The 16,976-nt window shown below is 40.9% G+C and overlaps 1 protein-coding gene across 4 annotated transcripts in view; it reads right to left on the bottom strand.

Annotated features, from left to right (window-relative positions):
• Positions 1-15,933, bottom strand: part of GNE (glucosamine (UDP-N-acetyl)-2-epimerase/N-acetylmannosamine kinase) — a 43,150-nt gene extending 27,217 nt beyond the window's left edge. Inside the window, exon 1 of one of the 4 annotated variants that reach the window (XM_032306569.1) lies at positions 15,765-15,933. In XM_032306569.1, the coding sequence (XP_032162460.1) occupies positions 15,765-15,815 (51 nt within the window). In that variant the 5' untranslated portion in view covers positions 15,816-15,933. Of the gene's footprint in view, positions 1-2,721; positions 3,163-3,553; positions 3,576-15,764 lie in introns of those variants that run through there. The other 3 variants (XM_032306571.1, XM_032306568.1, XM_032306570.1) reach the window with 3 other exon arrangements.
• Between the last annotated feature and the right edge of the window lie 1,043 nt (positions 15,934-16,976).

Below are 16,976 nucleotides of genomic sequence, written 5' to 3'. Positions count from 1 at the left end.
AAGCAGCCAAATAAACAAACTATGAAAAAGGCAAAAATGTTACTAAGGCCAAAGCTTTTTTCAGGAAAGGAGTTAAATCTTTAAAATATGGCAAAATGCCTCTTTAAAGGGAGAAGTTTGGGGTTTTCTAAAATAACTTTAACTTACTTCTTAGGTAGTAAAATTCACATGGTTTAAAACTGAGAAATAACAAGAGGCGATATAGCAGAGTCTTCTCATCTGTGCTCTACAGCCATGCAGTTTTTCTCCCTGGAAGCTAGAAGTTACTAGTTCTTGTCTATACTTTCATAGGTAAACCATGCATAAATAAAATAAATAAAGATGTATTTGCTTATAAATACATAAAACATACATTATACAACTGATAACATTCTATAAACTGATGTTGTATCCCCTGCTTTTAAAAATGCTTTTAATTATGCTTCTGAATTGAATGGTAAAATGGGAAACTTTAAAGGCACTGAAAATATCAAAACAAAAATGCAAAGTTGTGAAAGTTGCTGGCCATCATCCCTTTAAATATATGAAGGGTTATGAGAGCCCCAAAAGTAAAAACAATCAATGTCACAAACATTTAGTATCTACTCTGTGCGGAGCACTATAAAGAAAGCTGAGACACACAGAGAACTGAAAAAGACCCTGCCTCATATTTAGAAACCTTAAAATTAGTACCTGAAACCAGCCGACATGATAGATGTTAACTAGTTCACTTTTCCAAATAGAAGCCCCAGAAACAATTAATAAATTTTTTTCTCAGCCCTGTATACATTATTTGCTCTGGATCAGGGATCATACCCAAAGATACATTTTTATACTGAGAACTATGACCAGAGCCCCATGACCAGGATAGAATGAATAAATGGCAAAACAATGAATAAGTGACAAAATGGACTTAAACTGTAATAGGACAATTTAAGTTACATAAAGTACAATGTAAGGCAAAACTCAGTTCTTTACATGGTGAAATACGAGACAGCAATTAAAATGGATGGACTATGTCTACATTTGTCTATATTAATAAATCTCAGAAACAGAGCATTAGAGGAAAACAGCAAATTCTAAAAAGTTAGATACAAATAGGGTATCAAGTTTTTCAAAACGTGTAAAACATTACTGTATGCTATTTACTGATCTACAGCAAAGTTCCACACCAACTCAGGGAAGTAGTTACCTCTGGAGAGGGAGGGAAGGGAAAGAAAAATGGGGTTTCGGGCTTTAGCTAACATTTTTTTTTTAAACCATACCATAAGCAGAGATATGAAACAAACACGGTAACATATTAATATGTGTTAAATCTCAGTGACTGGTAGAAGGTGTCATACTGTCTTCTGTCCTTTTAAGCACATTCGAAATTTCCATTCTTAAAAACAAGAACTCTTTTATTTATTTTTTTTTTTAAAGATTTTATTTATTTATTTGACAGAGATCACAAGTAGGCAGAGAGGCAGACAGAGAGAGAGGGAGAAGCAGGCTCCCCACGGAGCAGAGAGCCCGATGCGGGACTCGATCCCAGGACCCTGAGATCATGACCTGAGCCGAAGGCAGAGGCTTTAACCCAAACTCTTTTAAATAGATACTGTGAAGTAGGTGTGTTGTCCATAGCCACTCACCACCCCCCCACAAACACCCCAACCTAAAGCTCAGAAAATTAGGAGGGACTGGATTTGCCCCCCATTTCACCTATGAATTCCAAAATTGTAACTAAAATACAAATAAATGCGAGAGAAGTATGCTTTCATCTTGAATTCACTGGCAATCTCTGAGAAACCTAATTCTGAAAGACCACTTCCTGCATTCTCTCAAGACTGACCATTTTAAATAGACGAAAGGTGATCAGCACTTTCCAGAAAAATATTCCACTCAACTGTGGAAAAAGACAAACATCTGGCTCAGTCACTGGGCAGAAGAAACAGTAACAACAAACATTTGAGAAGTACTTCTGAGGTGCTAAGCACTGTGTTAAGAACTTTGTAAGCATTAACCATTTCATCCTGAGAGTCCTCTCACTAGCCCCATTTTACAGAGGGGGACCCTGAAGTATTGCCAAAATAATTTACTTGCCCCAAATCACAGTTAATAATTGCCAGAACCACAAATCAAACCCAGCCTACAGGATACTGCCACATCCAGTGTTTGCCTAGTATCTGATCATTAACATCCTTGGAACTTCTTTGGACCAGGTCCTGCCAGGCCCCATGGCAATGAAAAGAACATGATATATCCCTTGTCCCTCGGTGCAGCAGGGATGAGACTCAGGACCAAGAAGGAAGGGGCTATCTAAAAGCGGCCTGGAATTCAGAAACCTATTCCTGAGCTGTAGTTTGCTTTGGCTTCTTCCAGAGCCTCTACAGCTGGGTTCAACAGTAAACTTAGACCGCTAAATTGCAGTCCTCCTTTCGGAGAAGCCAATACTTTAGCGTTCTCTAACAATTTAACGGGTGTGCTCCGATTGGGGAGGAAAAATAAACACCTATCAAACTCCCGAGGAAGCCCAGACTCAGAACGTAGTCAGGGTTCAGCGCAGATCTTCAATACCATCGTTTAGTTCAACCCTTTAAACCCCAAGGCCACTTGTCTGTCAAGGAGCTCTCCGCCCTCTCCTGCACACCTCCGTAACAGCACGCTATCTCCCAGGACAGCCCGCTTTCTTACTGGACAGCACTGCTCGTGGGTGGGAGCCCTTCCCGGCTGCCGGCTACTCGCCAGCGGCCCGCCACGAACCTGTCTGCTCCCCGTGCCGGGAATACAGAGGGGCCCTGGCACGTAGGCCTGCGGAAGACAGGGCGACGCCCGGGTCTTGTGCGGGCCCGGGAACGCCGGGAGGTCCAAGCCGCGGGACTGCGGAGGCCACGAGACAGGGGCCGGAGCAGGAGGCCGCGGGGCGCCCGGAGGATGCTCTCCCCCGCGCGTCCCCCGGGTCCCGGCCGACGCGGGGCTCTCACCAGACGCTGGCGCGCAGCTCCCTCCCAGACCGCCGCCGCGTCTCGCGGGCTACAGCCGAACGTAGCAACTGAAGGCGGGCCCGCGCAGGTCAGCCCCGGCGGCTTCCGCAAGTCAGCCACGCGCGTGAGAGACTCTAGTCTCGACCCCAGCCCCACACGCCCCTGCACGCCCCAGCACGCGTCCCCCCGGCACCGAATCGGCGAACGCGCCCTTACGTAACCTGAGAGCGGCCCTCTGATTGGCTGCGCCCAGCAGAGCCCCACCCCCTTGCCAAACGGTTTTTGGAAGGGGTCGACCGGGAAGGGTGGAGTGTTTCCCGTTGTTGTGGCGGACTCCGGCAGCGTGTTGCCGCCCCGACGCGTAGTGCTCCGCGGCCCACGCACGCTGGAGAGCCCGGGTCTTCGCACGTGGAAGCTGTTTTGGCCTTGCACCCAAGGGAGAATTACGCCTCCTCTTCCCTGAGGCATTTCATAGGCCCTGACCAAAACAATACTGTCGTGCCGCCGGTCCGCCCCAGAGCCATCTTTTGAGATAAAAGCCTCGCCACTGCAGGACGGTGTCTGCTAGAAGACTGATGGAGTGTTGATAATGAACCAAACAAGGCACATACCAGCTGTTTATAAGGCGCTCCGCCTGGGCCTCCTTTTAGGGAACCTTCTGCCAGTCGGGCCGGGGAAGTCCAGAGGGGAACTTGGCAGCGGCTGAAGAGGTGGCGGAAGAGGGCTCCCACGGTGCCCGATAAAGACCTTTTTTTTTTTTTTAAGATTATTTATTTATTTATTTGACAGAGATCACAAGTAGGCAGAGAGGCAGGCAGAGAGAGGGGGAAGCAGGCACCCCGCCGAGCAGAGAGCCCCACAGGGGACTCAATCCCAGGACCCCGAGATCACCACCCCAGCCGAAGGCAGCGGCCCAAGCCACTGAGCTACCCAGTCGCCCCTGATAAAGACCTTTTAATGATCTTTTCAAATTACCGAGTCACCAATGACAAACTTAGAATGAGTTGGTGTTAAAAAACATTACAACATTTTTTACCACCATTAAATAATTGACCACAGGTGAAACTTAACTACTCATCCAGAGTTCTTGCTCGGAGGCGAATTTCAAACCCTAACTTTTGCATTTCATGTATTTCATTTAATAATGAAGCTGTAAGTTACAGAGTACTTAGGAACTAGCATTTCTCCGGCAACTAGCCTGGAGCTACTAAAAGGTCATTTTCAGCCACAAAATGACAAGACTTTAAGGGGATTTATGTAAGGAAGTGCCAACAGATTTTATTAAATATCACTTTGGATAGTATGTGGAGAATGGATTGGCACTGAAAGAATGGTGGCAGTGAAAAAAATAATCTGGAAGGATACATAAAAAACTGGTCCCACTGACAGGGCCGGAAGGAGATGGACTTTTCCACCAAATACCTATTTATAATATCTTTTGTGTTTTGTAATATATGCACATATTGCATATTAAAGAGAACAAAAATTTTAAAAATGGTGACAGTGAAACTCAAATGGATGATATGAGATTGAATTTGGAAGCAGAATTGAAAATTATGGATTAGGTATGAGGGAATGAGAGAAAAGGATGGAAACAAGGATGACTTCCAGGTGTCTGGTGTTAGTAATTGGGTGATTGGTGCTATTTATCAAGATGAGAGAAAAGCTGAGGGAGTGACCACGTTTGGGAAGTTTAAAGTTTTATTTTGGGATATATTTGAGATGCCTATTAAGTGAACAATAAGATATATGAATCTGGACATAGATTCACCAGAGAGTGCGTTAGTTTGCTATTGCTGCTACAACAAATTATCTTAAACCTAGTGGTTAAAAACTAATGTATTATCTTGCAGTTCTCTCCAGAACTCAGGAGTCTGAAATGAGTTTTACCCAGCTAAAATCAAAGTAGCAATATAGATATCATCACAAGAAAAGAAAATTGAACTGTTTGGTGACAGATGTTAGCTAAACATAATGGTGATCACTTCACAATATATACATATATCAAATCATTTCACTGTATACTTGAAAGTAATATATAATATCTCAAATATATGTCTTTTTTTTTTTAATTTTTAAGGTATCAGTGGGTCGGCCTTCCCTAGGGGGCAGTGGACAATCTACTTCCTTGCCTTTCCTTGGCTACAGGCTGCCCTCATTCCTTGGTTTGTGGCCCCTCTGACCTCTGTTTCCCTTGTCACATTTCCTCTTCCTCCTTGACTTAAAAAGACTCTTGTGATTATAGTCCAGGATATTCTTCCCCTCTCAAAAGCCTTAATCACATTGTCAAAGTCTCTTTTCTATATAAGGGGACATTCACAAGTTCTAGGGATTAAGACATGGCTCTTTGGGAGCTATTTTGCCTAACACAAGTGGTATCAAAACCCCAGGGAAATGTTCAAGATGGGCACATTGCTTTTATTTTATTTATTTATTTATTTATGATTTTTTAGGGATTTTATTTATTTGAGACAGAGAGGTACAGAGAGAGCATGAGCCATGGGAGAGGCAAAGGGAGAAGAAGAGGGAGAAGCAGGCTTCCTGCTGAGCCAGGAGCCCTATATGGGGCTCAATATATGGATTGATATGGGGCTCATGGGGCTCGATATGGAGCTCAATATGGGGTTCGATCCCATCATGACCTGAGGCGAAGGCAGACATTTAACCATCTGACCCAATCAGGCACCCCAAGATGGGCATAAACTTATATAAACTTTTAAACTTACATGCCAGGGGCACCTGGCTGGCTCAGTCAATGGAGCATGTGACTCTTGATCTCGGGGTTGTGAGTTGGATCCCCACATTGGGTGCAGAAATTACTTAAAAATAAAATCTTTAGGGGAACCTGAGTGGCTCAGTTGGTTAAGCCTCTGCCTTTGGCTCAGGTCATGGTCTCAGGGTCCTGGGATGGAGCCCCACATTAGGCTCTCTGCTCAGTGGGGAGCCTGCTTCCCCCTTTCTCTCTGCCTGCCTCTCTGCCTACTTTTGATCTCCGTCCAACAAATAAAATCTTTTAAAGAAATAAAACATAAAATCAAAATCTTTAGGGCGCCTGGGCGGCTCAGTCGTTGCATGTTTGCCTTCAGCTTGGATCATGATCCCAAGATCCTGGGATCGACCCCCTGAATTGGGGGGAGTGTCCCTGCTCAGTGGGGAGCCTGCTTCTCCCTCTTCCATTCCCCCTGCTTGTATTCCCTCTCTCACTCTCTGTCAAATAATAAAATATTTTTTAAATAAAATATTTTAAAAATAATAGTTACATGCCATATCACCAAATATCCAGAAAAGAACACTAATTTTTCTCTTAAAACTTAAAAAATTTTAATTTAAAAAAACAGTATTTATGTTCAGTTTTTTAAAAATCTGCATGCTCATTACATGGGTGTGTTTAATTTGTTAGAATTCAAATTGTACCCTTGAGATATCTGTGCTTCTTTATGTATCTTGTAAGTATTACATTTTTTTTTAAAGATTTTATTTATTTTTGACAGACAGAGATCACAAGTAGGCAGAGAGGCAGGCAGAGAGAGAGGAAGGGAAGCAGGCTCCCCGCCAAATAGAGAGCCCGACACGGGGCTCAATCCCAGGACCCCGGGATCATGACCCGAGCCAAAGGCAGAGGCTTTAACCCACTGAGCCACCCAGGCGCCCCAGTATTACATATTTTTAACATACTTAATGCTTAAGTTATGGCTAGGAAAAATGTAACTAGAAATACAAATACTTTGAATAAAGATAATACAGTTTTGAGGATTTTTGCACTTATTAAGCCACTCAGATTTTATGTTTGACCAATATTGAAAATTTTATATTTCCATATATAGTTTGAATAGTTCTGTGTTCATGGAATCACTTAACCTTGAAATGAAAGTGAAATTAATGAAATGAAATGACCCTCTTTTTTAGACTTTTTCTTGATGTTCTCTTGAGATGAAGTTGCAGTAAGGAACTGTAGGAGACATTTCCTTTTGGCTTTCTCAGATCACGTTTCTATCCGTACCTTTACATTTCCAGATCTCTGTTACTTTGCTATTTAACAGTTGTGAATTTAACATATCAAAATCTTCTCACGTCATTGTTTATGTTTGGTTTGGTTTCCTTTGGCTTTAATCTGAGAGCTCTACAAGTTGCAAAAAAAAGTACATATGGCTTTATGATATAATAAAATCAAATTTTCCATAATTACTCCATAAGCAGAATTACAATTTCAAACATTTATGGCATAATTGGGTTATCAGAGAATCCTAAGTCTTAAAAGATCATCTAACCCAACCTTCTCATCAAAGGAGGAGACCTCTCGAAACCATCCCTGACAGATGTTCATCTGACCACTTTAGGAACATTTCTTTTAATAGGGACTTTTTTGCTCTTTTATTTGGTGGTTTAGTTGTAAAGTAGTCGCCTCTCTATAAAGTCTACCCAAGTATTAGCACCCCATTATCCTAACTACTTTGTTTATATTCTCTCAGTACTTGGAACAACCTTAAGGTGTAGATTCTATCACTCCCATTTTATAGATAAGGAGGCTGAAGCGTGAAAGGGAAAGTTGCCTAAGGTCACAGAGTTGTTAAGCAGAAGAAGATCCCATGTGTTTAGACACTACCTGGTGTTTCCTCTTTCTACTAAACAGAGCCTTTCTTATGATAGAAAACCATCTTCAGGTTGCACTTGCTCATCGCTCTTTGGGTATGCTGTTCCACTAGTTAAGAATTGACATAACTCTTCTGTTATCCAGCCCACATCTCTCTGAATCACTCACATAAATGTCTTTAAGAGACTTTTCAAGCTATCTCCTTTAAAATCAAGAATACAGGAGACACTGGGTGACTCAGTCAAGTTGAGCGAGGGACTCTTGATTTTCGCTGAGGTAGTGATATCAGGACCCCAGGATTGAGCCACACATGAGCCAATCCCCCCACCCCATGGGCTCCGTGTAGGGGCGCCACGGTCTGTGGAGTCTCCTTATCCCCCCACTAAATAAAATCTTTTTTTCTCTTTTTTAAAAAAGATTTTATTTATTTATTTGAGAGAGAGAGAAAATGGGGGGAGAGGGAAGTGGGAGAAGCAGGCTCCCCACTGAGCAGGGAGCCCCGCTTGAGGGAGACCCCAGATAGTTTTTTTTATTGTTTTATGTTAGTCACCATACAGTATATCATTAGTTTTTGGTATAGTGTTCCAAGATTCATTGTTTACATATAATACCCAATCCTCCATGCAATACATGCCTCCTTAATACCCACCACCAGGCTCACCAATCCTCCCAAGCCCCTCCCCTCTAAATTAAATAAAATCTTAAAAAATAAACACAATAAAATCAAGGTATACAATGTCTAAGACAGTCTCCTGATGTACTAATTTTATAAAGCCTTCAAAAAAGAAAATGAGGCCAGTGTGGCCCTTTTAAAAAAATAAAGTTTTTTTAAAAGTGGCTCGGTTGGGTGGCTCAGTTGGTTGGACGACTGCCTTTGGCTCAGGTCATGATCCCGGGGTCCCAGAATTGAGTCCCGCATCGGGCTCCCAGCTCCACGGGGAGTCTGCTTCTCTCTCTGACCTTCTCCTCACTCATGCTCTCTCTCACTGTCTCTCTCTCAAATAAATAAATCTTTTAAAAAATAAAAATTAAAAAATTAACTTTTCACTGAAGTGTAACAAAGATACTTGCACATAATAAGTATGTGTTGATTTCTGAATTTTCATGAAGTAAACATACCTGCATAACTACCACTAAAATAAAGAAAGAAAACATTGGCAGTGTCTGTGGGCTGTCTATGCAAGGGCTGCCTATCCATGACCCATGGAAAGTCCTAGCACCAAGGCTGTGCTAGTAATAGACACAATGGTATTGATTAAGCACATTAAACTAGCTCTCTGAAGCATTTAGACCACGGAATACAGGGAGGATTGGCCAGTTGGGAGTGAAGTGGAAAATGAGGCACAAAAACAGACACAACAGATATGCTACAGAAGGTAGAACATGTGGGCTGTAGGGAGAGAATTCAGTCCCTGACTTGCCTTGGATCCTGCACAACTTCAACCCATATGAATTCTTAAAAAAAAATCCTCTGTTTCTTAAGAGGCTCTGTTCCTCACAATAAGATGATACTAACACCAAAAGTGTAAACAGGAAGAAATTCTAACCCCATTATTTCAACTCCCAACTCCAACCAGTTGGTAGTGGCTTCTTGGAGAACTGTGTGGAAGATGACTCTGATGCTGAGTTCAAAGGAAAAAACACCTGGGCTATCAGCTGTGATGTTTTGCAGGGAGGAGGGCAGGAAGGCAGGGATGGTGCCATGTACTTGCCATTCCTGCCCTTAGCCAATTTCACGAAGAAATCCAGACATGGAAAAAATCGAGCAACTAACCACCATATTAAGCTGGATATTTCTGTTCAATAAATATCCTTTTGTTAACTGGTCCCCCTCGCCCCACTCTATATATCAGGCACAACACCTTTAATTGCCAGAACCTCGTGAGTACATAAAAATAAAACACATCTTACAAACCAGATATCACTGCATAAGCCAGATTGCTAATAGCCCAACCAAGTCATCTAGGCACCTCCCCAGAACAGACAGAACTGCTCTTGTTGCACTGATGATGACAGATGAGAAAGCAATTCTTTCCCCTTTAGGGAAAGCATGTAAGGATTAAGGTTACGTTGACTGAAAATAATTCAGTAATATCCTGAACTCTGTGTGTCCACTTCAGGTTTGCGAGCATGAGATGGAAAGATATGCTTACAAAGGTAGTGATTAAGACATTCATAACAAGAAAAGAAGCCTCTTGAAATCAGGACCATTCACTCATTCTTCATATCCTCAATTACTAATCAGCTTATTATGTGAACCAGTCAGCTCTTTAAAGCACCTCTAGTGGTGAGCCCTCTCCATGCCAGCTCACCCAATTAGAGAAGAAAAGTATAAATAAATACAACGACTATGTGTTTGTTTTTATGAAATGTTGCCCTTCCTTCAAATTTTTAAGTGTATTTTTCTTTATGAGCTATGAAACCATCATATTTCCAACCAGTAAGTAATTTTATTTCTTATCTGTCTGCTAGGAAAATGAGGGAAGCCAGAGAGAGCTCAGCTCAGCCATCCCTGACTAATTGGAGTTCAGAAAGTTTAATTTGCACAGCTATTCTGGAAGAACTGCAAAAGTATTTAAAACTAGTTTATCTTTAACTTGACTCTGTTAGAACAAGTTAGATCAACAAAATTATGTTCTAAAAGTTATGTTCTAAAATAACTGCTCATGAAAGAGTTCTGTGAGAAGGGTGTTCTTGTGGACTTGCAAGGACCTGGCTAAGATCGGTAGCACACAGTGCCAGCAACAAGCCCTGGGAGAAATTTCATGATTTCTCAGTATAGGCTGAGGAATCAGCCAAGGTACTAGCCCCAAATCCCTGGAGCTGAGGAAGAGCCCACACCTGGCAGTCAGCATGAAGCTGAAGCTGAAGATGGGGTCCCACATGGACATTCCTTCGGAGTACTGAAGTGGGCTTCGTCATACCTGTGTGAATGCTTAAGACAACCAAATACATGGGGTGCCCCGGTGGCTCAGTCAGTTAAACGTGCAACTCTTGATTTTGGCTCAGGTCATGATCTCAGGGATCATGAGATTGGGCTCTTCACCGGGCCCTACCCCCACCCCTCAATTAAAAAAAAAAAAAAAAGACATCCAAATACACATAATTAACATCTACAAACCCTAAGCATGAACATAAGCCTCAACCTTTCTCATCTCATAACTTTCCCACCCCACCCTGGAATGAATCTAATCCAACCTGTCACATCATTTTTGCTTTTCTTCCCTACCCTGCCTCCTGTCTCTAAACGTGGGTATTTCCTAAGGATTACACCTCTGCCTCTGGCCCTCTACATATGCCATCCTTCAGAATTTCCTTCACTCTCAAGTCTTCCGTTTTAACTTCTGTGTCGATAATTCCTAGGATGCATACTCTATATTTTTCTTCCTAGTTCTAGGCCCATATCCCAGTTGCCTGCTAGATATTTCCTCCCCTCAAACTCAATGTAAAAAATTTAGTTGGGTTTTTTTTTCCTCTTAACTTCCCCATGTCTGTTAATGGCACCAAGTTGCCACTTGCATTCAGACTCAAAATCAGAGTCATATTTTAGTCTTTTGACTCTTACTATCCAATGTCTCAACTTTTAAAAAATGGTTTTGGGGTTTTTGTTTTGTTTTGGTTTTGGGGCTTTTTTGCATCTATTCTTCCTTCCCATTCCTACCAGTTATAGCATCACTACCTTAGTTCATCCTGTTATTTCCTTAATTCTGAGATGCCTATATTTTTATGATATTCACACCTAAAGTCAAGATTTATCTTATAATCAATATATATATTTAATGTAGAGTTTTTTAAATTATGAACTCTATTATGTCAACAGTGTCTTAGAATTGAGAAAATATGGCATCTTAGACCTAAATGACTATGTTTCTATTGGTTCTTCCAGCCTGCATTCCCTTGCTTCTGTAATCTGTCCTGCATGTTATTGCCCGGTGAATCCCCTTAAAGGAATGCTTTCATTGAGTCATTTCTTTGCTTAAGAACAATTTTGGTTCCCTATTCCCTGCTAGGTAAGGTATGCCTATGACATCAACTTTAGATTGAAAGTCCCCCACAATCACACCCTGACCTTTCCTGTCATTAACATTTTCCCCTACCCAGATCCTTTTGCCCTGAACAGATATTCTCTGCCTAACTTTGTGTGGTTCCCCACAATGAGAAGGCTATCATCCCTCCTGCTACTAACCTGCTACTCGTGCTTCCGGTCCTATTTCTGTTGTAAAACCTCATTTGAACATCCTATCCCAAAACAATCACTTCTTCCTCTAAATGCCTGTAGCGCTTGCACTTGTCTTGATTACTTATTTCATACTTATTCTTAATTATCTGCTATCTTTGAATGTACACATTTATGACTGTAAAGTAATAGATCTCATGCTTTATCTCATGTTTTATATTTACTGTAAAGTAATAGATCTCATGTTTTATAAGTAATAGATCTCATGTACACATTTATGATTGTAAAGTAATAGGTCTCATGTCACATAAGTTACTTACTCTCTATGTCCTATTTTTTCAACAGATCATAAATTTCTTAAAGTTCATTCTGTTAGATATATTTGTCTCCCTGAGAGTTCCTTGAATCATGAACTATGCAGGAAATACAGTCTAATAAGCATCAAGTGAAATGGGGTGGGGATCATATCAAAGAGTCATTGCTGGCCACCTGGCTGGGTCAGTCAGTAGAGCATGTGACCCTTGATCTCAGGGTTGTAAGTTTGAGCCCCACACTGGGTGTAGAGATTACTTAAGAGAAACAAAATCTTAAAAAAAAAAAAATAAGAGTCGATCCCAGTTCTTTTCTCTGTGGCTGGTCCAAGTCACTTGGATTCAACCTCCCCACCTACCCTCCTCCAGCACTCAAGCTTATGATCTTACTAGTACAACAGTGTTGCTCAGATTTTATAGTGGATCAAGGGTGAGAAAGCAAGTTGAAGAACAGGAAGAAACGTAACAGTGTTCTAGGATAGATGTGTGGAGACAGAAAGTAACGAGATACAGTGAGGCGGTGGGGTAAGTCCCGCTCAGCAAGGGTTTTGGACGATGTCCTGCTGGTGAAACTAGGCTTTCTTTGTCCTCACTAGAATTGGGAAATTTTTAAAATCAAGGGAGTGACATGATCAGACTTGCTTAATTACAGTTGTAGAAGATGGGTTGGAAAGAGGAGGTAGGACTAGAAGGCAGACCAGTTAAAAATCCGATTTCAGGACCTGAATTAAGGTGCTGGTGGTCATGGGAATTAAGAAGAGAGAATCAGAAGAATGTGGAGAAAGAATGGACAGAACTTGATAGCGGAGATGAGACAGAAGAGACGATGTTGTAAAAGAACGACTGAGTTTTCTGTTTCAAAGCAGTGGGGTGGCTGGCAGAGCTGCTGTCTGAAACAGAGAAGAAGAAAGTTTGGGGATGAGCTGGCGGCCGTGATAAAGATTTCTGATTAAGACATGTTGAATTTGCAATAACTAAAGGTCGTTTTCATTAGACTGGAGACCTGGACAATGATGTGGGTCAGCGATACGTATTGTGACAGGCGTAATTCACCCAACAAAATGCGTATCTATTTTGAAATACACCACACACTCCTAGCCCAAGGCACCCAGCTACATTTCTTGTTCTACCTGTTTCGCCAGAGTTTTTTTAATGCCCCTGATACCCAGTTTGTTATACTTGGCCAGTTCAGAACTCTTTTTATAAAATTCTGCGTGTAACTGTTTTCTAAATCCTAGATGATTAGACTCTTAGACATTATTAAACTTAATTTTATAGGGTGTAAAACCCTGTGGAAGCCCAGGGACATCAGTTTATGGTGTCTTACATTAAATATTCAGTGGTGCTTTCCTGGCTACATTTCCTCTTTCTCCACTCACTTTTTCTGACCGCCAGGCACCTACTCTACCCTGCCCTCCAGCTGCTCTTCTGGTAATTTCTTCTTTACACTGTGGTCACTGTCTCATCCTGGAAACTGTCTTCTTCTGTTTCCACGACATCTCTGGTTTCCTGCCTACCTGCCACCTCTCTGGTTCTATACTTCCTCAAATCACTACTTAAAAGTTAAAGTTTTCCCAGAATTCCCCACTTAGCTTCCTTTTCATCTCACTTTAGTAAACTCCCAGCATAACTTCATCCACCCGCACAGCTTACCAAACAAACAATTTATTTTATTTTTTAAAGATTTTATTTATTTATTTATTTATTTATTTGAGAGAGAGAGAGAGAGAGGGAGAGACAGAGCATGAGAGGAAAGAGGTCAGCGAGAGAAGCAGACTCTGGTGAGCAGGAAGCCCGATGCGGGACTCGATCCCAGGACTCCAGGATCATGACCTGAGCCGAAGGCAGTCACTTAACCAACTGAGCCACCCAGGCGCCCCCCAAACAAACATTTTAAATTATTGCTAAATCTGAAACTCTAGCTTAGTCTTCTCAGTCCAGACCCAAATAACTAACACCTTTTAGGAGCGCCTGGGAGGCTTCGGCTCAGGTCATGATCCCAGGGTCCTAGAATCGAGCCCCCCAGGAAGCCTGCTTCTCCCTCTCCTCCCTGCTTATGCTCTCTGTTGCTATCTCTGTCCCTCAAATAAATGAATAAAATATTTTTTAAAAAAATATATCATTCCCTTTAGGACACCTGCTTTTGGCTGCATTCCACAGGCCCTTCAAATCAACTTGCCAGAGTGAAATTTTCTTCACCATAAACTTGGGCTTTTCCACTCTAATTCTCAGTGAATGATATCATCATTCACCCAGTAATTGGGAGACTTCTGTGACTTCTCCTCCATCAGCTCTCATGTTCAGTCTGTCATGAGATCCTATCAATTTTACATTTTAGATTAGCATTTTTTCTAGAAGAGAATATGGTGTGATTGAACATAATAAGGGAGTGAGAATAACATACAGAAAAGAATAACCCAACAGAACAAAAAGTTTTGTTAAGGAATATTGGAAAATACAGACTATTAGTAAGGGGAAGAGAATATTAGTAAGGGGAAGAGAACCTTGAAAGGTAACTTTAAAACTACAGTATTTCAGAGTTGATGTGGTCATAGAACCCCCAAACATTAGGCAGACGGATGAAATGGTAATTTCAAGGCACATTATAAAAAATCAGTCACATGAGAAATGGGAGTCAGAACAAATATTACCTTTGTAACTAGAGACAGCCATTTCTTAGATTTAGTTGAAAACATGAGGAAGAAGAAAAAAAAAAAAAACACTAAGAAGTTCCAACTTAGAACTCAGAAACTCTGACCTCGAATTTAAATGTAAGTGCAAGTGCTACAAAAAATGAAGATAATAATTTCTTACCAAAGAAGGCAAACTGAGATTAGACATTAGTGAAACAGCTAGAAGTCGACTCTGACTATGTCAAAAATAATTGCAAGAATGATGTTATTTGATGGAAGATGGCTTATAAACCATTCCTTAACTACAGACTATCTTTTTTTTTTAATATTTTATCTTTTTAAGTAATCTTTACACCCATTGTAGGGCTCAAACTCCCAATGCTGAGATCAAGAATCACATGCTCTACCAACTCAGCCAGCGTGGCACCCCTAGATGATCTTTAAATATATAAATATATTTTTTTAAATCATCAAACTGAAATGTGATGATAATTCCCTAAAACATCTGGATTTCCTTATGCCTCAATAAAAATTTTGCTTAAATAAGTTTCACTATAATACAGCACACTATATGACATAGTTACACTTCAATAAACATGGGAATCGCCATTACCACTGGAAACTAATTAACTCAACATAAACACACTCCTCTCCCACAGGTGGCTAGCCAACAGTTAACTAATTGGGGGAGAAAGAAGCATTAGCTGGGCCCTTTTATACAGCAAGTTTCAAAAGCAAAGAAGAAAGTAAAAATAGTTGTCAGGAACATCACACTTCTGGTAATAAAGTACATTTAAGGAAGCAGGAGACTCAGAAAGTAAAAAGCAAACCCTCTTTATCTGATGAAAGCACGAGGCATTTGAGGGAGAGTTCATTTCCAGCTTTCAGTTCAGACTGGGAGTTTGAGCACAGTAACAGAGAAACAAATAGCAACCACAGAATGACTAACATGGGTTAGCAGTCAAAAAGAAGACATTTAAGAAAAGATGGATGGGATAGGCTTAAAACCAAAGCTTTCCTCCTCTTCCTTGTAATTTCTCCCTTTATTTTTTTCCCTCCCCAGATTGCAGTTTTCACGATCAAGCTCTGCTGACTTGTTAAATGACTTACGTGAGGTCCTTGAAGACACAACTTCCAGTGAGGATACATGTTGATTTCCATCCCGCAGCAAAAGCTCTGTACCCGGTGTTGTTTGAATTAATGAACAGGGCAGCTGTTTATTCTCTTGACTGAGCTGCCACAGAGCTAAGAGTCATTAACAGGCATCTGAATCCCAGACTGAATCTTGACCCCGCCCCTCTGAAAAGGAAGACCAGGGGGAAAAAAAAAAAAAAAGTGATTCTAAATTCTTCCTACGTTCTTGGACAGTAGCTTGAAAGCCAGAGGACAGTCAGTTTCTGAGTGTTGCTTCCCTGTTTCTACCACTTGATTCTATTTTCCACTCAAAAAATTACTTTCTTCTTCTGAGTTTCTCAAAGGTAGCAACAAAAATTCACAATCAAAAATCTCAATCATCTTTTTCGCACTGTTTTCACACACAGTTGACATACTACTTATTGACATACTACTTTGAGCAAAGAAGGAAACTAAAGAAATTAAACTAAAAATAAGTTAAAACTAAAAAAATTAAAATTTTTAATGGAAAAACTAAGGGAGGATTTAAGATTCTTTTTAAGATTTTTTAATAGTCACTGACCTCAGCATATTAGAATCCTTAGTTTCATGAGACTGAAGGAAAAATCAATATTGTTGCATCTTTGTCTAAGCTACATTATAATAGGAAACTGTGGCTACATTTTTAAGGGATGTACCTTGCACTTTTGGTGCTCAGGGATCCTCACAACCAGACTGGTGGCAAAGGATATAAGCTGATCATCTGCTTTATCCCATTTGATTGGCATATGTTCATTTGAACACATCACCAGCCTAGCCTTAACTACTATACAATTTTACATTCTACTTAAGGAATGCTTAATGCTGCTGTTTGTAAATACCAATGAACAATGAGAAGCATATCCACTAGCATATGCTAGCAGATTTACTGAACTAGTGCAAGCCAGCACAATCAAAAAATGAAATTGATTTTTTAAATTTGATATTAAAACTCCCAATAAAGTAAATAAAATCAGAAATAAAAGAGGAGAAATAACAACCAAAACCCCAGAAATACAAAGAATTATAAGAGGGGTGCCTAGGTGGTGCAGTTGGTTGGGTGTCCGACTCTTGTTTTCAGCTTAGATCATGATCTCAGGGTCCTGGCATCAAGCCCCACATCAGGCTCTATGCTCAGCAGGGAGTCTGCTTGAGATTCTCTTATCCCTC

The sequence above is a fragment of the Mustela erminea genome, chromosome 12 (assembly GCF_009829155.1).
Source record: "Mustela erminea isolate mMusErm1 chromosome 12, mMusErm1.Pri, whole genome shotgun sequence".
Taxonomy (NCBI): domain Eukaryota; kingdom Metazoa; phylum Chordata; class Mammalia; order Carnivora; family Mustelidae; genus Mustela; species Mustela erminea.
The sequence above is the reverse complement of the archived record's forward strand: the minus strand, read 5'-3'. Positions and strand labels throughout refer to the sequence as shown.